Source organism: Macaca fascicularis, chromosome 15, assembly GCF_037993035.2.
Source record: "Macaca fascicularis isolate 582-1 chromosome 15, T2T-MFA8v1.1".
NCBI lineage: Eukaryota > Metazoa > Chordata > Mammalia > Primates > Cercopithecidae > Macaca > Macaca fascicularis.
The window spans coordinates 8035989-8060339 of NC_088389.1; the positions used below are offsets into that span (position 1 = coordinate 8035989).

The 24351-nt window shown below is 40.7% G+C and overlaps 1 protein-coding gene and 1 long non-coding RNA gene across 5 annotated transcripts in view; one reads left to right on the plus strand and one right to left on the minus strand.

Moving 5' to 3' along the window:
- LOC135967337 (uncharacterized) overlaps window positions 1-24351 on the minus strand; it is a 76802-nt gene that overhangs the window by 39836 nt on the left and 12615 nt on the right. For 3 of the 4 annotated variants that reach the window (XR_012425021.1, XR_010581357.1, XR_010581358.1), the window contains exons 3-4: window positions 16697-16762; window positions 10660-10893 (exon numbers count right to left, since the gene is read on the minus strand). This is a non-coding gene — a long non-coding RNA (uncharacterized lncRNA). Of the gene's footprint in view, window positions 1-7577; window positions 10894-16696; window positions 16763-24351 lie in introns of those variants that run through there. The other variant, XR_012425020.1, reaches the window with a different exon arrangement.
- On the plus strand, window positions 12569-14056 carry LOC135967537 (ubiquitin carboxyl-terminal hydrolase 17-like). Its single transcript, XM_065531064.1, has one exon. The coding sequence runs from the start codon at window positions 12569-12571 to the stop codon at window positions 14054-14056; it is 1488 nt and encodes a 495-aa protein (XP_065387136.1).

Genomic DNA, 24351 nt, shown 5'->3' on the forward strand with positions numbered 1-24351 from the left:
CAATTATTTTGATACACGCAAAAATGCCTCTGATAAAATTCAACATCCCTTCCTGTTAAAAACTCTCAATAAACTACGTATTGATGGAACATACCTTAAAACAATAAGAGCTATTTCATACAGCCAATATCATAAAGAATAGGCAAAAGCTGGAAGCATTCCATTTGAAAACCGGTACAAGACAAGGAATCCCTCTGTAACCACTTCTATTCAACATAGTATTGGAAGTTCTTGCCAGGGCAATCAGGCAATAGAAAGAAATAAAGGATATTCCAATAGGAAGAGAGAAAGTCAACTTGTCTCTGTTTGCAGATGACATGACTTCCTATTTAAAAAACCCCATCATCTCAACTGAAAAACTTCTTGAACTGATAAGCAACTTCACCAAGGTCTCAAGATACAAAATCATTGTGCAAAAATCACAAGCATTCCATTACACCAACAATAGTCAAGCAGAGAGCCAAAGCAACAATGAACTCCCATTCACAATTGCTACAAAGAGTAAAATACCTAGGAATACAATTAGGAGTACAACGGATGTGAAAGACCTCTTCAAGGACAACTGCAAACCACTGCTCAAGGTAATAAGAGAGGACACAGACGAATGGAAAAACATTCCATCCTCATGAATAGGAAGAATCAATATTGTGAAAATGGCCATACTGCCCAAACATTATAGATTCAATGCTATACCCATCAAAATACCGTTGACATTTTTCACAGAATTAGAAAGAACTATTTGAAATGTCATATGGAATCAAAGAATACCCCATATAGCCAAGACAATCATAAACAAAAATCACAAAGCTGGAGGCATTACGCTAACTTCAAACTGTACTAGAAGGCTACGGTACCAAAACAGCAGGCTACTGTTGCCAAAACAGACATATAGACCAATGGAGCAGAGCAAAGACCTCAGAAATAACACCACACATCTATGACCACCTGATCTTTGACAAACCTGACAAAAACAAGCAAGGGAGAAAGGATCTCCTATTCAGTAAATGATGCTGGGAAAACTGGCTTGCCATATACAGAAAACCAAAACTTGACCCCTTCCTTACACCTTATACAATAATTAACTCAAGCTGGATTAAAGATTTAAATGTAAAATCCAAAACCATAAAAACCCTAGAAGAAAACCTAGGCAATATCATTCAGGACACAGGCAAGGACAAAGATTTCATGACAAAAATGTCAAAAGCAATTGCAACAAAAGCCAAAATTGGCAAATCGGATCTAATTAAACTAAAGACCTTCTGCACAGCAAAGAAACTATCATCAGCAAGAGCAATCAACCTACAGGATGGGAGAAAATTATTGCAACCTACCCATCTGACAAAGGTCTAATAACAAAAATTGACAAGGAACTTAAACATATTTACAAGCAAAAAAAACAAACAACCCCATCAAAAGTGAGCAAAGGATATGAACAGAAACTTATCAAAAGAAGACATTTATCTAACCAACAAATATATTTTTTAACAGCTCAACAATACTGATCATCAGAGAAGTGAAAATCAAAACTACAATGAGATACCATCTCACACCCATCAGAATGGTGATTATTAAAAAGTTAAGAAACAATAGATGCTGGTGAGGCTGAGAAGAAAGAGGAACGCTTTTACACTGTTGGGGAAACTGTAAATTAGTTCAACCATTGTGGAAGACAGTATGGTGATTCCTCAAGGATCTAGAACCAGAAACACCATTTGACCCAGTAATCCCATTAGTGGCTATATACCCAAAGGAATATAAATCATTCCACTATAAAGACACATGCACATGTAAGTTTATTGCAGCACTATATACAATAGCAAAGACATGAAACCAACCCAAATGCGCTTCAGTGCTAGACTGGATAAAGAAAATGTGGTACCTATACACCATAAAATACTATACAGTCATAAAAAGGAATGAGATCATGTCTTTTGCAGGCACATGGATGAAGCCATCATACTGAGCAAACTAACACAGTGACAAAAAAATCAAACACCGCATGTTCTCACTAATAAGTGAAAGTTGAACATTAAGAAAACAAGGACACACTGAGGGGAACAACACACAACACGGCCCGCTGGGGACTGGGGGTGAGGGAAGAGAACTTAGAGGATGAGTCAATAGGTGCAACAAACCATCATGGCAAAGGATACCTATATAACAAACCTGTACGTTCTGCACATGTATCCCGTATTTTTTAAATTTAAAAACAGGAAATACTTATGTACATACATACATACATACATACACACACACTTTCTTCCCGGATCTTCATTCCTGGTAAGCCAAGGAACCTGGAGAAACACCAGAATTCTGTCCCTCTGAAAATGCAGGACAGGTCTACCTTCATCAGCATAAAATTTTGGACCAAATGTGGTAACTGCAGGTCCACCCCACAATGAGTAACTGAAAATTGAGGCAGTATTTCAGATCCAAAAAAACTGATGAAGCAATTCGTGACACATTTGGGTTGTTTTTGCCTTTTCCTACTATGAAGAATGCTAGTAGGAAGAAGGAAGAACGGTGTACAAATATCTGTTTCATTCTCTGCTTTCAGAATCCTTTGCTTGTTTGTGTGTTTGTTTGTTCTTTCTTGAGACAGGACATCACTCCAGTCAGCCAGGCTTTTCCAGTCTGTAATTTTTGTTCTTTCCTTTTGTCAAGTTTTAGAAGATTTTATTTAATTTCTATTGAATTTTAAGGCATTTTTAGATGTGTATTAAAACATTATCTCACATGCTGTGTGTTACATTTCATTTATTTTCATCGTCCCTTTTTTATTTTATTATTTTATTTTATTATAGTTTATATTCTAGGGAATATATGCACAAAGTACAGGTTTGTTACATATATATACATGTGCCATGTTGGTGTGCTGCACCCATTAACTCGTCATATACATTAGGCGTATCTCCTAATGCTATCCTTCCCTCCTCCCCGCACCCCACAACAGGCCCTGGTGTGTGATATTCCCCTTCCTGTGTCCAGGTGTTCTCATTGTTCAATTCCCATCCATGAGTGAGAACATGTGGTGTTTGGTTTTCTGTTCTTGCAGTAGTTTGCTGAGAATGATGGTTTCCAGCTGCATCCATGTCCCTACAAAGGACATGAACTCATCCTCTTTTATGGCTGCATAGTACTCCCTGGTGTATATGCGCCACATTTTCTTAATCCAGTCTATCATTGATGAACATTTGGGTTGGTTCCAAGTCTTTACTGTTGTGAATAGTGACGCAACAAACATATGTGTGCATGTCTTTATAGCAGCATGATTTATAATCCTTTGGGGATATAGCCAGTAATGGGATGTCTGGGTCAAATGGTATTTCTAGTTCTAGATCCTTAAGGAATCGCCATGCTGTTTTCCACAATGGTTGAACTAGTTGATAGCTGACAGTTCCACCAACAGTGTAAAAGTGTTCCTATTTCTCCACATCCTCTCCAGCACCTGTTGTTTCCTGACTTTTTAATGATCACCATTCTAACTGGTGTGAGACGGTATCTCATTGTGGTCTTGATTTGCATTTCTTTGATGGCTAGTGATGATGAGCATTTTTTCATGTGTCTGTTGACTGCATAAATGTCTTCTTTTGAGAAGTGTCTGTTCATATCCTTTGCCCACTTTTTGATGGGATTGTTTTTGTTTTTGTTTTTTCTTGTAAATTTCTTTGAGTTCTTTGTAGGTTCTGGATATTAGCCCTTTGTCAGATGAGTAGATTGCAAAAATTTTCTCCCATTCTGTAGGTTGCCTGTTTATACTGATGGTAGTTTCTTCTGCTGTGCAGAAGCTCTTTAGTTTAATTAGATCCCATTTGTCAATTTTGGCTTTTGTTGCCATTGCTTTTGTTGTTTTAGACATGAAGTCCTTGCCCATGCTTGTGTCCTGAATGGTATCGCCTAGGTTTTCTTCTAGGGTTTTTATGGTTTTAGGTCTAACATTTAAGTCTGTAATGCATCTTGAATTAATTTTTGTATAAGGTGTAAGGAAAGGATACAGTTTCAGCTTTCTACTTATGGCTAGCCACTTTTCCCAGCAGTATTTATTAAATAGGGAATCCTTTCTCCATTTCTTGTTTTTGTCAGGTTTGTCAAAGATCAGATAGCTGTAGAAGTGTGGTATTATTTCTGAGGGCTCTGTTCTGTTCCATTGGTCTATAGCTCTGTTTTGGTACCAGTACCATGCTGTTTTGGTTACTGTAGCCTTGTTGTATAGTTTGAAGTCAGGTAGTGTGATGACTCCAGCTTTGTTCTTTTGACTTAGGATTGTTTTGGCAATGCGGGCTCTTTTTTGGTTCCATATGAACTTTAAAGTAGTTTTTTCCAATTCTGTGAAGAAAGTCACTGGTAGCTTAATGGGGATGACATTGAATCTATAAATTACCTTGCACAGTATGGCCATTTTCACTATATTGATTCTTGATTCTTCCTATCCATGAGCATGGAATGTATGGAATGTTCTCCCATTTGTTTCTGTCCTCTTTTATTTCATTGAGCAGTGGTTTGTAGTTCTCCTTGAAGAGGTCCTTCACATCCCTTGTAAGTTAGATTCCTAGATATTTTATTCTCTTTGAAGCAATTGTGAATGGGAGTTCACTTATGATTTGATTCTCTGTTTGTCTGTCATTGGTGTATAAGAAAGCTTGTGATTTTTACAAATTGATTTTGTATCCTGAGACTTTGCTGAAGTTGCTTATCAGCTTAAGGAGATTTTGGGCTGAGAGGATGAGGTTTTCTAAATATACAATCATGTCATCTGCAAACAGGGACAATTTGACTTCCTCTTTTCCTAATTGAATACCCTTTATTTCTTTCTCTTGCCTGGTTGCCCTGGCCAGAAGTTCAACACTATGTTGAATAGGAGTGGTGAAAGAGGGCATCCCTGTCTTGTGCTAGCTTTCAAGGGGAATGCTTCCAGTTTTTGCCGATTCAATATGATATAGGCTGTGGGTTTGTCATAAATAGCTCTTATTATTTTGAGATATGTTCCATCAATTCTGAATTTATTAAGTTTTTAGCATGAAGAGCTGTTGAATTTTGTCAAAGGCCTTTTCTGCATCTATTGAGATAATCATGTGGTTTTTGTCTTTGGTTCTGTTTATATGCTGGATTACGTTTATTGATTTGTGTATGTTGAACCAGTCTTGCATCCCAGGGATGAAGCCCACTTGATCATGGTGGATAAGCTTTTTGAAGTGCTGTGGATTTGGTTTACCAGTATTTTATTGAGGATTTTTGCATGGATGTTCATCAGGGATATTGGTCTAAAATTCTCTTTTTTTGTGTGTGTCTCTGCCAGGCTTTGGTATCAGGATGGTGTTGGCCTTATAAAATGAGTTAGGGAGGATTCCCTCTTTTTCTATTGATTAGAATAGTTTCAGAAGGAATGGTACCAGCTCCTCTTTGCACCTCTGGTAGAATTCGGCTATGAATCTTTCTGGTCCTGGACTTTTTTGTTGGTAGGCTATTAATTATTGCCTCAATTTCAGAGCCTGTTATTGGTCTACTCAGGGATTCAACTTCTTCCTGGTTTAGTCATGGGAGAATATATGTGTCCAGGAATTTATCCATTTACTCTAGGTTTTCTAGCTTATTTATGTAGAGGTGTTTTTAATATTTTCTGATGGTACTTTGTATTTCTGTGGGGTCGGTGGTGATATCCCCTTTATCATTTTTTATTGCATCTATTTGATTCTTCTCTCTTTTCTTCTTTATTAGTCTTGCTAGCTGCCTATCAATTTTGTTAATCTTTTCAAAAAATCAGCTTCTGGATTCATTGACTTTTTGAAGGGTTTTTTGTGTCTCTGTCTCCTTCAGTTCTGCTCTGATCTTAGTTATTTCTTACCTTCTGCAAGCTTTTGAATGTGTTTGCTCTTGCTTCTCTAGTTCTTTTAGTTGTGATATTAGGATGTCAATTTTAGATCTTTCCTGCTTTCTCTTGTGAAAATTTAGTGCTATAAATTTCCCTCTACATACTGCTTTAAATGTGTCCAGAGATTCTGGTATGATGTATCCTTCTTCTCATTGGTTTCAAAGAACATCTTTATTTCTGCCTTCATTTCGTTATGTAACCAGTAGTCATTCAGGAGCAGGTTGTTTAGTTTCCATTTAGTTGAGCAGTTTTGATTGAGTTTCTTAATCCTGAGTTCTTGTTTGATTGCACTGTGGTCTGAGAGACAGTTTGTTATAGTTTCTGTTCTTTTATATTTCCTGAGGAGTGCTTTACTTCCAACTATGTGGTCAATTTTGGAATAAGTGCAATATGGTGTTGAGAAGAATGTATATTCTGTTGGTGTGGGGTGGAGAGTTCTGTAGATGTCTATTAGGTCCGCTTGGTGCAGAGTTGGGTTCAATTCCTGTATATCCTTAACTTTCTGTCTCGTTGATCTGTCTAATGTTGACAGTGGGGTATTAAAGTCTCCCATTATCATTGTGTGGGAGTCTAAGTCTCTTTGTAAGTCTCTAAGGACTTGCTTTATGAATCTGGGTGCTCCTGAATTGGGTGTATATATATTTTGGATAGTTAGCTCTTCCTGTTGAATGGATCCCTTTACGATTGTGTAATGGCCTTCTTTGTCTCTTTTGATCTTTCTTGGTTTAAACTCTGTTTTATCAGCGACTAGGATTGCAACCCCTGCCATTTTTTGTTTTCCATTTGCTTGATAGATCTTCCTCCATCCCTTTATTTTGAGCCTATGTGTGTCTCTGCACGTGAGATGGGTCTCCTGAATACAGCAAACTGGTGGGTCTTGTCACCACCAAGCCTGCCCTATAAGAGCTCCTGACTCTTTATCCAACTTGCCAGTCTGTGTCTTTTAATTGGACCATTTAGCCCATTTACATTTAGGTTAATATTGTTACATGTGAACTTGATCCTGTCATTATGATGTTGGCTGGTTATTTTGCTCATTAGTTGATGCAGTTTCTTCCTAGCATCGATGGTCTTTACATTTTGGCATGTTTTTGCAATGGCTGGTATGGGTTGTTCATTTCCATGTTTAGTGCTTCCTTCAGGAGCTCTTGTAGGGCAGGCCTGGTGGTGACAAAATCTCTCAGTGTTTGCTTGTCTGTAAGGATTTTATTTCTCCCTCACTTATGAAACTTAATTTGGCTGGATATGAAATTCTGGGTTGAAAATTCTTTTCTTTAAGAATGTTGAATATTGCCCGACCCCTCCCTTCTGGCTTGTAGAGTTTCTGCCGAGAAATCCACTGTTAGTCTAATGGGCTTCCCTTTGTGGGTAACGCAACCTTTCTTTCTGGCTGCCCTTAACATTTTTTCCTTCATTTCAACTTTGATGAATCTGACAATTATGTGTCTTGGAGTTGCTCTTCTAGAGGAGTATCTTTGTGGCGTTCTCTGTATTTCCTGAATTTGAATGTCAGCCTGCCTTGCTAGGTTGGGGGAGTTCTCCTGGATGATATCCTGCAGAATGTTTTCCAACTTGGTTCCATTCTCCCCCTCACTTTCAGGTACACAAATCAGACGTCGATTTTGCCTTTTCCCATATTCCCATATTTCTTGGAGGCTTTGTTCATTTCTTTTTACTCTTTTTTCTCTAAACTTCTCTTCTCACTTCATTTTATTCATTTGATCTTCAATCACTGACGCCCTTTCTTCCAGTTGACCGAGTCGGTTACTGAAGCTTGCGCATTTGTCATGTAGTTCTTGTGTCATGGTTTTCAGCTCTCTCAGGTCATTTAAGGACTTCTTTACATTGGTTATTCTAGTTAGCCATTCAGGAAATCTTTTTCCAAGGTTTTTAGCTTCTTTGCTATGGGTTCGAACTTCCTCCTTTAGCTCGGAGAAGTTTGATCGTCTGAAGCCTTCTTCTCTCAACTCGTCAAAGTCATTCTCTGTTCAGCTTTGTTCCATTGCTGGAGAGGAGCTGCATTCCTTTGGAGGGGGAGTGTTGCTCAGATTTTTAGAATTTTCAGTTTTTCTGCACTTCTTTTTCCCCACCTTTGTGGTTTTATCTACCTTTGGTCTTTGATGATGTTGATGTACAGATGGGGTTTTGGTGTGGATGTCCTTTCTGTTTGTTTGTTAGCTTTCTTTCTAATAGTCATGACCCTCAGCTACAGGTCTGTTGGAGTTTGCTCAAGGTCCACTCCAGACCCTGTTTGCCTAGGTGGCAGCAGTGGAGGCTGCAGAAGAGTGAATATTGCTGAACAGCAAATGTTTCTGCCTGATTATTCCTCTGGAAGCTTCGTCTCAGAGGGGTACCCAGTTGTGTGAGATGTGAGGTGTCAATCTTACCCTAGTGAGGGTGTCTCCCAGTTAGGCTACTCCAGGGTCAGGGACCCACTTGAGCAGGCAGTCTCTCTGTTCTCAGATCTCAAACACCATGCTGGGAGAACCACTACTCTCTTCAAAGCTGTCAGACAGGGACATTTAAATCTGCAGAGGTTTCTGTTGCCTTTTGTTTGGCTATGCCCTCTCCCCAGAGGTGGAGTCTACAGAGACAGGCAGGCCTCTTTGAGCTGTGGTGGGCTCCACCCAGTTTGAGCTTCCCCACCACTTTGTTTACCTACTCAAGCCTCAGCAATGGCAAGCACCCCTCCTCCAGCCATGCAGCCTCCTTGCAGTTAGATCTTGGACTACTGTGCTAGCAATGAGGGAGGCTCTGTGGGCGTGGGACTCTCCAAGCCAGATGCGGGATATAATCTCCTGGTGTGACATTTGCTGAGACCCTTGATAAAGGACAGTGTTAGCGTGGGAGTAACCCAATTTTCCAGGTGCTGCGTATCACGGTTTCCCTTGGCTAGGAAAGGGAATTCCCTTCCCCCTTGCACTTCCTGGGTGAGGTGATTCCTCTCCCTGCTTCGGTTGTTGCTCTGTGTGCTGCATTCACTGTCCTGCCCCCACTGTCCAACAAGCCCCAGTGAGATGAACCCGGTACCTCAGTTGGAAATGCAGAAATCACCTGTCTCCTGTGTTGCTCACGCTGGGAGCTGGAGGCTGGATCTGTTCCTATTCGGCCATCTCGGAACTGTCTCTCATCGCTCCTTTAATGAACAAAAGGTTTTAGCTTAGAAATCTTCCTGTTTGTCAAGTTTTTCTGATTTTGACTTTTCCAAATATGCTGTCATATACAAGAAACCCTTGGATATAAAATTCCATGAATATTTCTCTTTTCTTGCAGTCATCACTTCGGTGGATGTCATCAATTAATCTCTGGGTTATAGCATGTTTTCTTGAAAGTGTTCTGCAGTCTATTTTGGACATTGAGAATTTCATCAAACTTAAGTGAATATTTCTACAAATTGAACGCATAGTCCCTTTTGATGCTTTATTATTTGCATATATTGCTTCCACAAGACCATTTCATGCAAAGACTTGTCTTGTCCCCACAGCCAGATCATTGCAACATGATATAGAATCAATTGGTCAAAAATGGGAAGGTTATCTCTGGAATGTCTATTTGACTCCATTGATCTCTCCATTTTAATTAAGACACAATATGCTGTGTTAATTACATAACATCGCTGCACATTCTCAAATCAAAAAGTGTAGTTCCAACTTCTTGTCGTTCAATCGCGGAAAGAATGATCTTATCTCCCAGATGCACATGCTTGGAAGTACTTCTCAACACACACACACTCTCACATCCAGACACAAAGATACAAATACACACATAGACACAAACTGTTTAATACATACACAATTGTAACTGGCATTGTTTTACATGAAATAAGGCAAATGTGTAGCCACTGTCCTAACTCAGTTCCACTCCTATCATATTTGCCCATAACACTGATTAGTAAATCTGATTCAACTGTTCTATAATCACAATTTAAGCTGTGTCCATTAAATTCCCTGAGGAATGCAAAAGGATACAACCTAAGACACAAAACTTAATGGACTGCTGATATTTCATTGTTAAATTGGGTAATTGATGAGTAAATGTAGTGGAACCGGTGGGTGGGCATTAGTTATATAAGGGGTGAAGCAGCAAGATACTTCATTATTAAAAGGTGTTTGAAAGAAATTGAAACACAGAAGTGTGTGTATTCAGCTGAAATAATATTAGAAAACCCGGAAATAAATCTCACTTGGGGTGTTAAAAAATTGCATTAGGGGAGATTCTGGGTCAATCGTCCAACTGTGCAAACTGGATCTTGGAAGCAGGATCCCTTTCCTGCAATGAGACTCGTTTATTGGTGGTGGTGTTTCAGTGGAAACGATTTTAGAGAATGGCCCCTTCCTTTTGTGTATCTGCTGATTAGATTTCATGGCTGATTAGATTTCATGGGAAATCTGGGGTTTTAAACTCTATTTAAATGTTAACATAATTCATTCAAATGACAAAAAATCAACAGGTTCTTTGATGTGGAATCATCACAGATCCCTTTCTTCTTAGGTACAGTTATTAAAGTTGACCTACCAGAGTGAAACAATTATGGAGAATGGCCCCTTCCTTTAGTGTATTTGCTGATTAGATTTAATGGTACATTTATCATTAGGTATAGTGATCAAAGTTGACCTACCCAAGAGTAGAGATGTCCAGGACAGAACTCAGGACTCTGTAGAATCACAGAATCTTGGATGCAACACTGTTCAAGCACATAAATATGCTCATTCAGAGTGTTTCGGTGTGACATGTGTGTGAATTGCAGTATAATGAGCATGACACGCAGACAGGTTATCAAGTGGACTCACCTCAAAATCAGTTATGGGCATTACAGAACACTGATGCCAAGTTCCCGGATCCAGAGGAAAGAAACTCCAGCATCCTGTGTAAAGCCACGGCGTCTGGATTTCTCATGCTTCTGGGGATCATGCCCCTGAAAATAGTGACTCCTTCCTCCTTGTGGAGCATCTTTCTCAGCAGCGCTCATTTCTTCTTCCAGGACTCTGTCCAACAGAAAGGGGAAGCCTTCTGATAGAGCACACCTGACCCATGAAAAGAAAAGGGAAAGAAAGGAAGCCAAAGGTCACACTCTCCCCATTCCACCATCCTCCCTAAAATCATCCTGATTTCATGGGCCCTGAGACCGGGGATGCTTCTGTACACCTCGAGACCTTGCCACCTGGCCTAAATTCTATTCTCTTTCTCATTTTCTGAAAATTTTAAAGAAAATCCCTAGAGCCAGGATCTTTATTCCTAGTAAACCAAAAGTCCCAAAGAAACACCCAAATTCTGTCCCTCTTAGTTTGGGAAACAAGTCTACCTTCATCAGCATGACATTTTCCACCAAATGTGGTAACTGCAAGTCCACCACACAATGCTTAACTGGAATTGGAAGCAACATCTCAGACGATGAAAAATACATGCAACAATCCCTAAGACAAATGGTTTATTGTTCCCTTTCTTACTAAAACAACCGCCAGTTTTAACAATGGTATGCAAATCTCTTTTAGACGCCCTGCTTTTAAATCTCTATGTTTCCTCCTGAGACGCGGACTCACTCCCATCACCCAGGCATTTACACTGTTTAATTCTGGTTATATGCTATTCTCAAATTTACAACTATTTATTTCATCTCTCTCAAATGTTGATGCATTATCACATACGTATTAAAATATTATCTCCCATGCTGTGTGATATGTTGTTTTTATATTCAGCCTTTCTTAAATGAACCAAAGGTTTTAGTTGGATTAAATTGTGATTAGTCAAGTTTTCTGATTTCATGATTTCTTAAATTGCGGTCGTATGACCTCAATCACTGGAAATAGAATGTCATGACTATTTCTCTTTACTTGCAATCATAAATACGGGGAATGTCATCAATTGGTATGTCGGTGATTGCATGATTTCCTGAAAGTCTTTCACAGTCTAATTTGGGCACTGAGTATTTCGTCTAAGTTCAGTGCATGTTTCCAACACTTGATGCTTTATGATTTCGGTATATAGCTTCCACAAGAGCATTTTCTGCAAAGACATGCCTTGGTCCCCACTAGTAAGTCATTTCACTCGAACACAGAATCAATAGGCTGAACACGGAAAGGTTATCGCTAGAATACTTATTAGACTGCACGGATTTCTTCTTTGATATTAAGGAAACAAATACACTATGTTATTAACTGTACTTCATTGATGATTCTCAAGTCAGAAAGTACAGGTCTGACTTCCTGTCCTTCAATGCCTGAAAGGATGATCGTAACTGCCAAAAGCACATAGTTAGAAGCACATCGCAGCTCAAACACACACACACCCAGACATATAAACAAAAACAAAGAAACACTCACATGGGCATGATTCCGCATGCCCACAAGTTCACGCAAGCAAACACATACACACAAACACACACATTGTTTTGTAAGGACAGAATTCTTCCCTACCACTGTTTTAAGTAAACTAACGCATTCCCCAGGAGTTTTAAGTGAACTCCCTGGGGAATACAAGGGGACATACACTATGACTCATTCTTTAACTGAGCGCTGATATTGGATTGGTGCACCGCGTACCTGATGGGTGGGTGGGGTGTTCGCGGTAGGCGGGGGTGAGTTATATAAGGGCTGATGCAGCCAGATGGCGCGTCATTTGAAGACTCTCTCGGAAGAGATAGCGTCTTTCTGCAACGTGTGGTCCCAGCAGAAAAAGCTTGTGATCCTTGCTCCTGGCGACATGGAGGCCGATTCACTCCACTTGGGAGGTGAGTGGCAGTTCAACCACTTTTCAAAACTCATATCTTCTCGGCCAGATGCAGCTTTTGCTGAAATTCAGCGGACTTCTCTACCTGAGAAGTCATCACTGTCATCTGAGACCCAAGTCAACCTCTGTGATGATTTGGCTCCCGTGGCAAGACAGCCTGCCCCCAGAAAGAAGCTTCCTCTCAGTAGCAGGAGACCTGCTGCGGTGGGGGCTGGGCTCCAGAATATGGGAAATACTTGCTACTTGAATGCTTCCCTGCAGTGCCTGACATACACACCGCCCCTTGCCAACTACATGCTGTCCCAGGAGCACTTTCAACTTTGTCAGCGTCACAAGTGCTGCATGCTGTGTACGATGGAAGCTCACATTACATGGGCCCTCCACTGTCCTGGCCACGTCACCCAGCCCTCACAGGCATTGACTGCTGGCTTCCATCGAGGCAAGCAGGAAGATGCCCATGAGTTTCTGATGTTCATTGTGGATGCCATGAAAAAGGCATGCCTTCCCGGGCACAAGCAGGTAGATCATGACTCTGAGGACACCACCCTCATCCACCAGATATTTGGAGGCTGCTGGAGATCTCAAATCAAGTGTCTCCACTGCCAGGGCGTTTCGGACACCTTTGACCCTTACCTGGACATCGCCCTGGATATCCAGGCAGCTCAGAGTGTGAAGCAAGCTTTGGAACAGGTGGTGAAGCCCGAAGAACTCAATGGAGAGAATGCCTATCATTGTGGTCTTTGTCTCCAGAAGGCGCCTGCCTCCAAGACCTTCACTCTACACACTTCTGCCAAGGTCCTCATCCTTGTATTGAGGAGATTCTCCGATGTCACAGGCAACAAACTTGCCAAGAATGTGCAATACCCTGAGTGCCTTGACATGCAGCCATACATGTCTCAGCAGAACACGGGACCTCTAGTCTATGTCCTCTATGCTGTGCTGGTCCACGCTGGGTGGAGTTGTCACAACGGACATTACCTCTCTTATGTCAAAGCTCCAGGAGGCCAGTGGTATAAAATGGATGACGCCGAGGTCACTGCCTGTAGCATCGCTTCTGTCCTGAGTCAACAGGCCTATGTCCTCTTTTACATCCAGAAGAGTGAACTGGAAAGATGCAGTGAGAGTGTGTCAATAGGCAGGGAACCAGGAGCCCTTGGCGCCGAACACAAAGACAGGCGAGCAACGCAAGGAGAGCTCCAGAGAGAACCCTGCCTCCAGGTACCCGACTTGGAGGAGCACTTGGTGGAAAGAGACACTCAGGAAAGCACCTTAGACCATTGGAAGTTCCTCCAAGAGCAAAACAAAACCAAGCCTGACTTCAACATCAGAAAAGTCGAATGTACCCTGCCTCCCAACGTGCTTGTGATTCATCCATCAAAATACAAGGGTGGGATGAACAACCGTCATCCTGAACAGCAAAGCTCCCTGCTGAACCTCTCTTCAAGGAACCTGACACCTTAGGAGTCCATGAACACTGACACACTCACTTCTCTGCAAGGGAGGACCAGGAGATCCAAAGGGAGGAACAAACACAGCAAGAGGGCTCTGTTTGTGTGCCAGTGATCTCAGGAAAAGTCTCCACCCAAACGCAGGAGTGCATGCGCACACACACTGACACACACACACATACACGTACACACACACACACCCACGAGGGGGTTCACGCACGCACACACACACACCATCACATCACATACACAGTCAATCCGACATAAAGTAATGAGGAGCCCAGGTTTCTGTCTACACAAGAGGGACAACTGGATAGTGATGGCTGCGTTTCAGGATGAGCCCAGACATGGCAAACATCGAGTTTTGCAGTCGTGAGTCTTCTGAACCTGTGGAGGCAGTGTCTGTGTGTTTGTGTTCATGGTAGATGACATTCAGTGTGAATTTCTGAATATGACATATTGCGGTGTAGGATTGCGCGTGAGGTTATTGCAGGGGACGGGGTTGACTATTTTCTCTTGGGGTGTGTTTCATTCGTCAGTTGTTGGTGAGCACCAGAAGTTGAAATTTTGCGAACGTGGGACTTCTGTGGATCCTTCTCCCTACCTTGAGTAGTGGAAACTGGGACGCATTTGAAGAGAGGAAGGGTGTTCTTCTTTTGAACCTGCCTCGCCGTTTTTACATTGCTTGTTGAATGGACCTCAGGCGCCCTAGGACTTGTGCCCTTGGTGGAACCCACAGAATGCTGGAGACAGACAGACAGACACACTTGCCTATTGAATGCTGTCCATTTCCAATGAATTGAAGCAGAAAATCATCCCACTGGTATGTGAGTCATTTGGAAGTAAGTCGTATTGATAATAAAGGAAATCAAACACAGGAGCGTGTGTGTATTCAACTAAAATAAAATCAGCAAGTACTGAAATAAATCTCATTTGGTGTGTATCAAAATGGCATTTGGGAGATTCCGGGTCAATCGTCCAGCTGCGAAAGGTGCATCTCTGAAGCACAGTCCCTGAGCTGCAATGAGACTTGTTCATCCGAGGTGGTGTTGCAGTGGAAATGATTGTGGGAAATGGCCCCTTCCTTTTGTGTGTTCGCTGATTGGATTTCAGGCTCCGTTTCTCGTTCGGTACAGTGATCCAAGTTGACCAACCCGAGAGTAAAGATGTCGAGGGCATAACTCAGGGCTCCGTACAACCACAGAATCTTGGGTGCAACCCTGCTCAAGCACACAAATGTGCGTATTAACAGTGTCTCTGTGGGATGTGTGTGCAAAGTACAGTGTGATGAGCATGACTGGCAGACAGTATGTTGTCATCGTATGTCCCCAACCACCGGAAATAGAATGCCATGAGTATTTGTCTCTTCTTGCAATCATAAATTCGGGGAATATCATCAATCAGCCGGTCAGTGATTGCATGATTACCTGAAAGTCTTTCACCGTCTAAACTGTGCATTGAGTATTTCGTCTAACTTCAGTGCATGTTTCCAACACTCGATGCTTTATGATTTGAGTATCTAGCTCCCACCAGAGCGCTTCCTGCAAAGACTTATCTTGTTCCCCACTGGCAAGTCATTTCACTCGGATATAGAATCAAGAGCCTGAACATGGAAAAAATCAAGAGGCTGGAATGTCTATTGGATTCCCCGGATCCCTACACACACACACGCACACAGGTGTACAGTCATTTCTACATAACATAATGTGGTCCTCAGGTTTTTGTCTATGTAAAAGGGACAACTGGATAGTGATGGCCGCATTTCAAGATGATCCCATATCTAATATGTTGTTGTGGAGTTGTGAGTATTCTGATCATGTGAAGGGACTGTCTCTGTGCATGTGTTTTCACAGTAGATGACATCCTGTGTGAATATCTGTAGACTACATTTTGAGGTGTAGGTTTTCCCCTCAGGTTACTGGATGAATTTGAATTTATTGTTCTGTCTTGGTTTGTTTGATTAGTCAATTGGTAGGCGAGAGTAGGTGAAATTTTGCTAAAGTGGGATATAGGTGAATCATTCTCGTGAATGTGAATAATTGAGACTGGGATGCATTCGTAACATTTGAAGGGTGTTCTTACTTTTTATTCCAACTTTTTTTGCATTTGTTTTCAACTGATCTCAGGTGCCCTGGGTAGAACCTAGGTAATTCTTGGAACAGACAAACAGATGCTGCTAATTTTATGGTGTGAGTTTAAGTTTAATTTAAAGGGAAAATTTTCTCACCAGTATGTAATTGATTTTCAAATAAGTTATACTTATCATCAATGGAATAATACACAACACACTGAAGTGTGTGAGTATGAAACTACAGTCAAATTAGAAAGTTCTTAAATAAACTGCATTTCATGAGTAAAGGATGGAATTTTCAGAAATTTGAGATCAACCATCCAGCTGTGAAATCTGTGTCTTTGAAGCAGTATCCCTGTCCTGAGAGTTGTTTTTCTCTGGTGGTATTTCAGTGGAAACTAGTTTGGGGAATAGCCCCTTCACTTTTTATATTTGCTTGTTACTTTTCATTGTAAATCTGCGTTTTTAAGCTGTATTTAAATGTTAATAGAATCCATCCCAATAAAACGTAATCAACAGATCTTCTCATTTCTAATCATCACAGATCAATCTCTTGTTAGTTATGGTGATCAGTTTACTTACCTGAGAGTAAATGACACCTGGGCAGAACACAGGGCTCCATAGAAGTACAGAATCTTGGGTCCAACCCTGTCCAAGCATCAAAATGTGTATATTAACAATGTGTCTGTGTGATTGTGTGTCAAGTAAACTGAGTTTAGTAAAACTTCCAGTAGATTATTAATTTGGCTCACTTAGTAATCAGCGAATGAGCTTTACAGAGTATCAATGACCAGTGCCTACCCCTTAGAGATAAGAACTTCCAATGTCTTGTGTGAAACCATGGCATCTGGATTGCTCATGATTCTGAAGATAATTCTGTCCCCCATGGTTTCAGAATCACTGCAGGAGGTGGAAACAGATAACACATCAGTCCCTTGCTCTCTCTGCTCTCTTCACTCAGGAAAAGTCTCACTGGGACCAAGGAAAATCCTATGGTTTCCTAGGGAGAAGGATTTTTCTCAGGAGAGAAAATGGTGAATCCTTCCTCCCTGTTGAGCCTCTTCCTCAGGATTGCCCCTTTGTCTCTCCAGGACTCTGTTCATCAGACCTGAGATGCCCCCTGGTTGAGCACATCTGGCCTATGAACAAATAAGGGGAAGGAATGGTTCCAAAGACTGTACTATGCTCACTCCACCATCCCCTCTGAAACTATCCTGACTTCATGAGCCCTGGGTCAGAAGCTGTTTCTTTATATCTCTAGGCTTTGCCTCACAGCCTAAATCCTGCCCCATTTCCTACATCTTGTAAATTCTGACAAAACCTGTAGAGTCTAGATCTTTATTCCTGACAGGGCAAAGGGAGACACACCAGAATTCTGTCCCTCTGAGACTGCAGGACATCTCAGCTTCCATCAACATGAAATTTTGCATCAAATATAGTTACTGCAGGTCCACCTCACAATGAGTAATGGAAGCTGAGACAGCATCTCAGACCCTGTACAGTTTTTGACCAAGCTCATTTAGTTTGGCAATGCTTTTACTCTATAAATCAGTTGTGAAAACACTTAGGATTCATGTTATTTAGTCTTTTAATCAGTCTGTTCTTATTTTCAATGTATTTACTACACATTAGCTTAATATTTCTGATAAACTTTGTTGCAAAATTCTCAATATAATAGTGGCAAACCAAATCCAGCAATACATCAAAAAGCTTATCCACCAAGATCAAATTGGCCTCATCCCTTGGGTGCAAGGCTGGTTCAACATATGCAAATCAATAAATGTAATTCACCACATAAACAGAACTAAAGACAAAAACCCCAAGATTATTTCAGTTGACTCAGAAAAGGTCTTTGATAAAATTCAACATTTCTTTATGCTAAAAACTCTCATGAAACTAAGTATTGATGGAGCATGCCTTAAAATAATAAGCGCCATTTATGACAAACCCACAGTCATTATCATATTGAACAGGCAAAAGCTGGAAGTATTCCATTTGAAACTTGGCACAAGGCAAGGATGCCCTCTCACCACTCCTATTCAATATAGTGTTGGAAGTTCTGGCCAAGGCAATCAGGCAAGAGAAAGAATAAAGCATATTCAAACAGGAAGAGAGGAAGTTGGACTTTCTTTTCTTGCAGATGGCATGATCCTATATCTATAAAATCTCATCACCTCAGCCCAAAAGATTCCTAAGCTACAAGCAACTTCAGCAAAGTCTCAAGATACAAAATCAGTATGCAAAAATCTCAAGCATTCTTTTACACCAACAATAGACAAGAAGAGAGCCAAATCACAAATGAATTCACATTTACAATTGCTACAAAGAGTATAAAATACCTACCTAGGAATACAGCTAACAAGGCAAGTGAAGGACCTCTACAAGGAGAACTACAAACCAATACTCAAGGAAATAAGAGAGGACACAAACAGATGGAAAAACATTCCATGCTCATGGGTAAGAAGAATCAATATCATGAAAATGGCCATACTTCCCAAAGTAATTCATAGATTCAGTGCTATTCCCATAAACTACCATGGACATTCTTTACAAAATTAGAAAAAACTACTTCAGAATTCATATGAAATGAAAAAAGAGCCCATATACCCAGGACAATCCTAAGTAAAAATAACAAAGCTGGAGGCATCCTGCTACCTGACTTCAAACCATATTACAAGGCTACAGTAACCAAAACAGCATGGTAGTGGTACAAAACAGATACATACACCAATGGAATGGAATAGAGATATCAGAAATAAGACTGCACATCTACAACCATTTTATTTTGGATGAAAACAAACAATGGGGAAAGGATTCCCTATTTAATAATAAATGGTGCTGGAAAAACTATCTAGACATATGCAGAAAACTAAAACTGGACCCTTCCTTATACCTTATACAAAAATGAACTGAAAATGGATTAAAGATTTAAATGTAAAACCCAAAACTATAAAAATCCAACCCCCTATAAAAGTGGGCAAAAACTGGGTGCAGTAGCTCATGCCTGTAATCCCAGAAGTTTGGGAAGGTGAGGTGGGCAGATAACTTGAGGCCAGGAGTTCAAGATCAGCCTGGCCAACCTGGTGAAACTCAGTCTCTACTCAAAATACAATAAATTAGCCAGATGTGGTGGCAGGTGCCTGTAATCCCAACTACTCAGGAGGCTGAGACAGAAGAACCACCTGAATCTGGGAGGTAGAGGTTGCAGTGACCCGAGATTGTGCCACTGAACTCCACCCTGGGTGACACAGCAAGACTCTGTCTTAAAAAGCAAAAATAAAAATATTTTAAAAAGTGGGCAAAGGATATGAACAGACACTTATGCAGCCAACAAACATATGAAAAAAAAAAGCCCAACGTTACTGATCATTAGAGAAATACAAATCAAAACCACAGTGAGATGCCATCTCATGCCCATCAGAATGGCGATTATTAAAAAGTCAAGAAACAACAGATGCTGGTGAGACTGTGGGGAAACAGGAACACTTTTACACTGTTGGAGCGAATATAAATTCAAATGCTGTGGAAGACAGTGTGGTGATTTTTCAAAGACCTAGAATCAGAAATACCATTTGACCCAGCAATGCCATTACTGGGTATATACCCAAAGGAATATAAATTCTTGTATTATAAAGATACTTGCATGCATATGTTCATTGCCACACTATTCACAATAGCAAAGACATGGAATCAACCCAAATGCCCATCAGTGACAGACTGGATACAGAAAATGTGATACATATACACCATGGAATACTATGCAGCCATAAAAAGGAATGAGATCATGTCCTTTGCAAGGACATGGATGAAGCTGGGAGCCATTATTCTCAGCAAACTAATGCAGGAACAGAAAACCAAATACACATGTTCTCACTTATAAGTGGCAGATGAACAATGAGAAAACATAGACACAGGGAGGGTAACAACATACACTGGAGCCTGTCTGGGGGTGAGTGAGGAGGGAGTGCGTCAGAATAAATAGCTAATCCATGTGGGGCTGAATACCTAGGTTATGGGTTGATAGGTACAGCGAACCACCACGACACACACTTACCTATGTAACAAACCTGCACGTCCTGCACGTGTATCCTGGAACTTAAAATGAAATAAAATAAAATTTTTAGGCCGGGCGCGGTGGCTCAAGCCTGTAATCCCAGCACTTTGGGAGGCCGAGACGGGCGGATCACGAGGTCAGGAGATCGAGACCATCCTGGCGAACACAGTGAAAACCCGTCTCTACTAAAAAATACAAAAAACTAGCCGGGCGAGGTGGTGGGCGCCTGTGGTCCCAGCTACTCGGGAGGCTGAGGCAGGAGAATGGCGTAAGCCCGGGAGGCGGAGCTTGCAGTGAGCCGAGATCGTGCCACTGCACTCCAGCCCAGACGACAGAGCAAGACTCCGTCTCAAAAAAAAAAAAAAAAAAAATTTTAAAAAACTTTATTTTTTCTAAGTCGTGTTTGCAATTTTCAATGTGAACTTTCTAGTAGACATTTATCATATATAGAATTATATAGTTGATTTTTGAACAACTATGGGTCTGCCATTCTTTAAAATGCAAATTCTTTATGAGTGTGTGTATATGTACACGTATGTGTGTATATATATTTGTGTGTGTATATATATATGTACGTGTGTGTGTGTGTAGATAGATAGATAGATAGATTGATAGATAGATAGATAGATAGATAGATAATGCTCCTGGTCTTCTGTTTGATTAGGCTGAGAAGGAGGAGGGGGAGGAGTGATTATTCTTGCAGTCTCAGAGGTAGCTAGGTGGAAGAGAATCTGTACAAATGAACACATGAAGTTCTCATTTGTAAGTGTGATTTAAATAATTGTACACCTGGACATAGAAGTGGAATGATAGACACTAGAGATCTGGAAGGGTGAGAGGGTGGGAGGGTCAAATAATAAACAATGGTTCAGATATCTGGATTCCTTGATCCCAAATGGTGTACAATTATTTCTCTTTAATTTGTGTCCATTTACCAGCAAGTTTGAGAGGAGTGAGCCAAGCTCAGAAAGGCATTCAGCTCTAAAATCAGATGTGCATGGCAATGGGCAGAAGTACCCTCTCTCTTTCTCAAAACAAATCCAAGCTTCCTTTATACCCCTTACGTACAGGAAAGTTATGTTCCAAAATGTATTTCTGCTGGAGGCAAAACATTTTATATTTTATGAAAAAAAAAACTTGTAACTTGGAAAAACTTAGAAATTAATATTGGAAAAACAGTAGGGCACTCTCTTTGGGACTTAATCTTTGAGATACTTCAGCAGCATATACAGCTTGTAATTTGTCCTGAGAAAATCCAGATAGTATAAATTTGAGAATGTTCATGGGGAACGGAAAAGTACACATTTACTCACATATTTTACATTAAAGTTTATCAAGGGTATAAATTCAAAAATCTGTTTTACTATGAATGTTCATATGAAAGTACAGACATTCACCTAAATTTTCCTGAAATTATTTAAAAATTAATTTGTCATTGGTAACAGAAACTTCCAAACATCTCCATTTTACAAGTTTCATTATCCATATTTTCTCTAAAATATTCAGAAGTAGAAAAAAATATATAGATTAAAATAGCTCATATTTTTCAAATTTAAAATAATTGTTCAGTAACTGGGAAGAAAGGTTTACACAAATTGGAAATTCTGTATGTATATAGAAATTAATAAGATGACAAAATTATGGCAAATAATAGGGGGCTTCAATAAGTTCATGCAAAATAACAATTATGACAAAACTATGCATGAACTTTTAGCTTTTGCATCAAAACACACATATGCTAGTTTATTTTAACTTTTTTTTATTTTTGAGACAGGGTTTCACTCCTCTCACCGAGCTTGCAGTGCAGTGGAGCAATCTTGGCTCAAAGTAACCTCTGCTTCCCAAGTTGAAGCGATTCTCCTGCCTCAGCCTTCCAAGTAGTTGGGACCTTGTCTGGTTAATTTTTGTATTTTTTGTAGAGGCTAATTTTTGTATTTTCTGTCGAGGCAGGGTTTTGCCATTTTGGCCAACCTCCCAAAGTGCAGGGATTATAGGCGTGAGCCACCATGCCCGGACCTGTTTTAACATATGTGAACAGGATTTAAAACATCAGTCTGAAAAGAGCCACATGAATTCTGCCGAACTTGAATTCTGCCAAACCTGAAATAAGAACAAACATCAAATTTATGGTGAAGCTGGGGTACAAAAAACGGTGAAATAAATTATTCTTTATGAAAAGTCTATGGGAAAAATGACCTGAAGGATCAGTCGTTTACAAACGGATACCTGATTCTAAGAAGAGGTAAGACAATGTTGAAGATGAAGCCCACAGAGGAGGGGCACCCATTCCAATTTTTGAGAGAAAAAAATTGTTTCTATGCCCTAATTGAGGAGAACTGACAATTAATGAGAGATATTATAGCCAACACCACAGACATCTCAATTGGTTCAGCTTACACAACACTGACTATAAAGTGAAAGTTGAGAAACTTTACATTTGGTGAGTCCCGAATACCCTTGTGCCTAGATCAGCTATGGACAAAAGTAGAGCTATTAGTGACTATTTTGAACAAGCAGAATCAAGATCCTGAAGCATTATTTTGAAGAATTATAACAGGGAGTGAAATTGACTTTATCAATAGGATCCTGAAGGCAAAGCAGAATTAAAACAATGGCTACCAAGAGGTAGAAGTGCTCCAGTCAAAGCAAAAGCAAACTTCTCAAAAGCAAAAGCCATAGAGGTTTTGGGGATGCTCAAGGCATTTTGCTTGTTGACGTTCTGTAGGATCAAAGCACCATAATATTTGCTTAGTAGGAGAGTTCTTAGAGAAAATTAGCAAATACTTTTGCAGAAAAGTGCCCTGTAAAGCTTCACTAGAGAGTCCCTCTGCACCACAACAACACTTCTGTTCCTTCCTCTCGACAAACACCAGTAATTTTGAAAGAGTTTTCATGGGAAATTATTAGGCATCAACATTACAGTCCTGATTTGGTTTCTTCTGACCTTATTTTTCCTAATCTTGAAATAACTGTAAAGGGCACCCATTTTTCTTTAGTTAATAGTAGAAGACTGCATTGACATGGTTAAATTCCCATGACCCTCAGTTCTTTAGCAATGGACTGAATGGTTGGGATCATCCCTTAATGCAGTGTCTTGACCTCAGTAGAGATTATATTGAGAAATAAAGTTGATATTTATATTTTTATTTTTAATTCCATTTTCACTGACATTTTTAAATCCCTTCACAATTCGCGTTTGTCTCAAAGGTATTTAAATTTAGAAATCATATCAAGTGAGGTTGGTGCCACAATGGCCGAATAGGAACAGCTCCAGCCACCAGCTGCCAGCGTGAACAACACAGAAGATGGGTGATTTCTGCATTTCCAATTGAGGTACCGGGTTCATCTCACTAGGGCATGTTGGACAGTTGGTGCAGGACAGTGGGCGCAGCCCAATGAGTCAGAGCTGAAGCAGGGCAAGGCATCACATCACCTAAGAAGTGCAAGGGGGAAGGGAATTCCTTTTCCTAGTGAAGGGAAACTGTGACACAGAACACTGGAAAATTGGTCACACCCACCCAATACTGTGCTTTACCAAGGGTCTTAGCAAACAACACACCAGGAGATTATATCCCATGCCTGGCTCAGAGGGTCCCAAGCCCACAGAGCCTCTGTCATTGCTAGCACAGCAGTCTGAGATCTAACTGCAAGGTGGCAGTGAGGCTGGGGGAGGGGTGCCCACCATTGCTGAGGCTTAAGTAGGTAAACAAAGCAGCCAGGAAGCTCGAACTGGGTGGAGCCCACTGCAGCTCAAGGAGGCCTGCCTGTCTCTGTAGACTCCACCTCTGGGGACAGGGCATAGCTAAACAAAAAGCAGCAGAAACCTCTGCAGATGTAAATGTCCCTGTCTGACAGCTTCGAAGAGAGTAGTGATTCTCCCAGCATGGAGGTTGGGATCTGAGAACTGACAGACTACCTGCTCAAGTGGGTCACTGACCCCCGAGTAGCCTAACTGGAGAGCCTAACTGGGAGTAGCCTACCTGGAGTGGACCTCAAGCAAACTCCAACAGACCTGAAGCTGAGGGTCCTGACTGTTAGAAGGAAAACTAACAAACAGAAAGGACATCCACACCAAAACCTCATCCATACATCAACATCATCAAAGACCAAAGGTAGATAAAACCACAAAGAAGGGGAAAAAGCAGTGCAGAAAAGTTCAAAATTCAAAAAATCAGAGCACCTC

Coding starts and splice junctions, on each gene's coding strand:
- LOC135967537 (XM_065531064.1), top strand. CDS start 12,569: ATGGAGGCCGATTCACTCCACTTGGGAGGTGAGTGGCAGTTCAACCAC.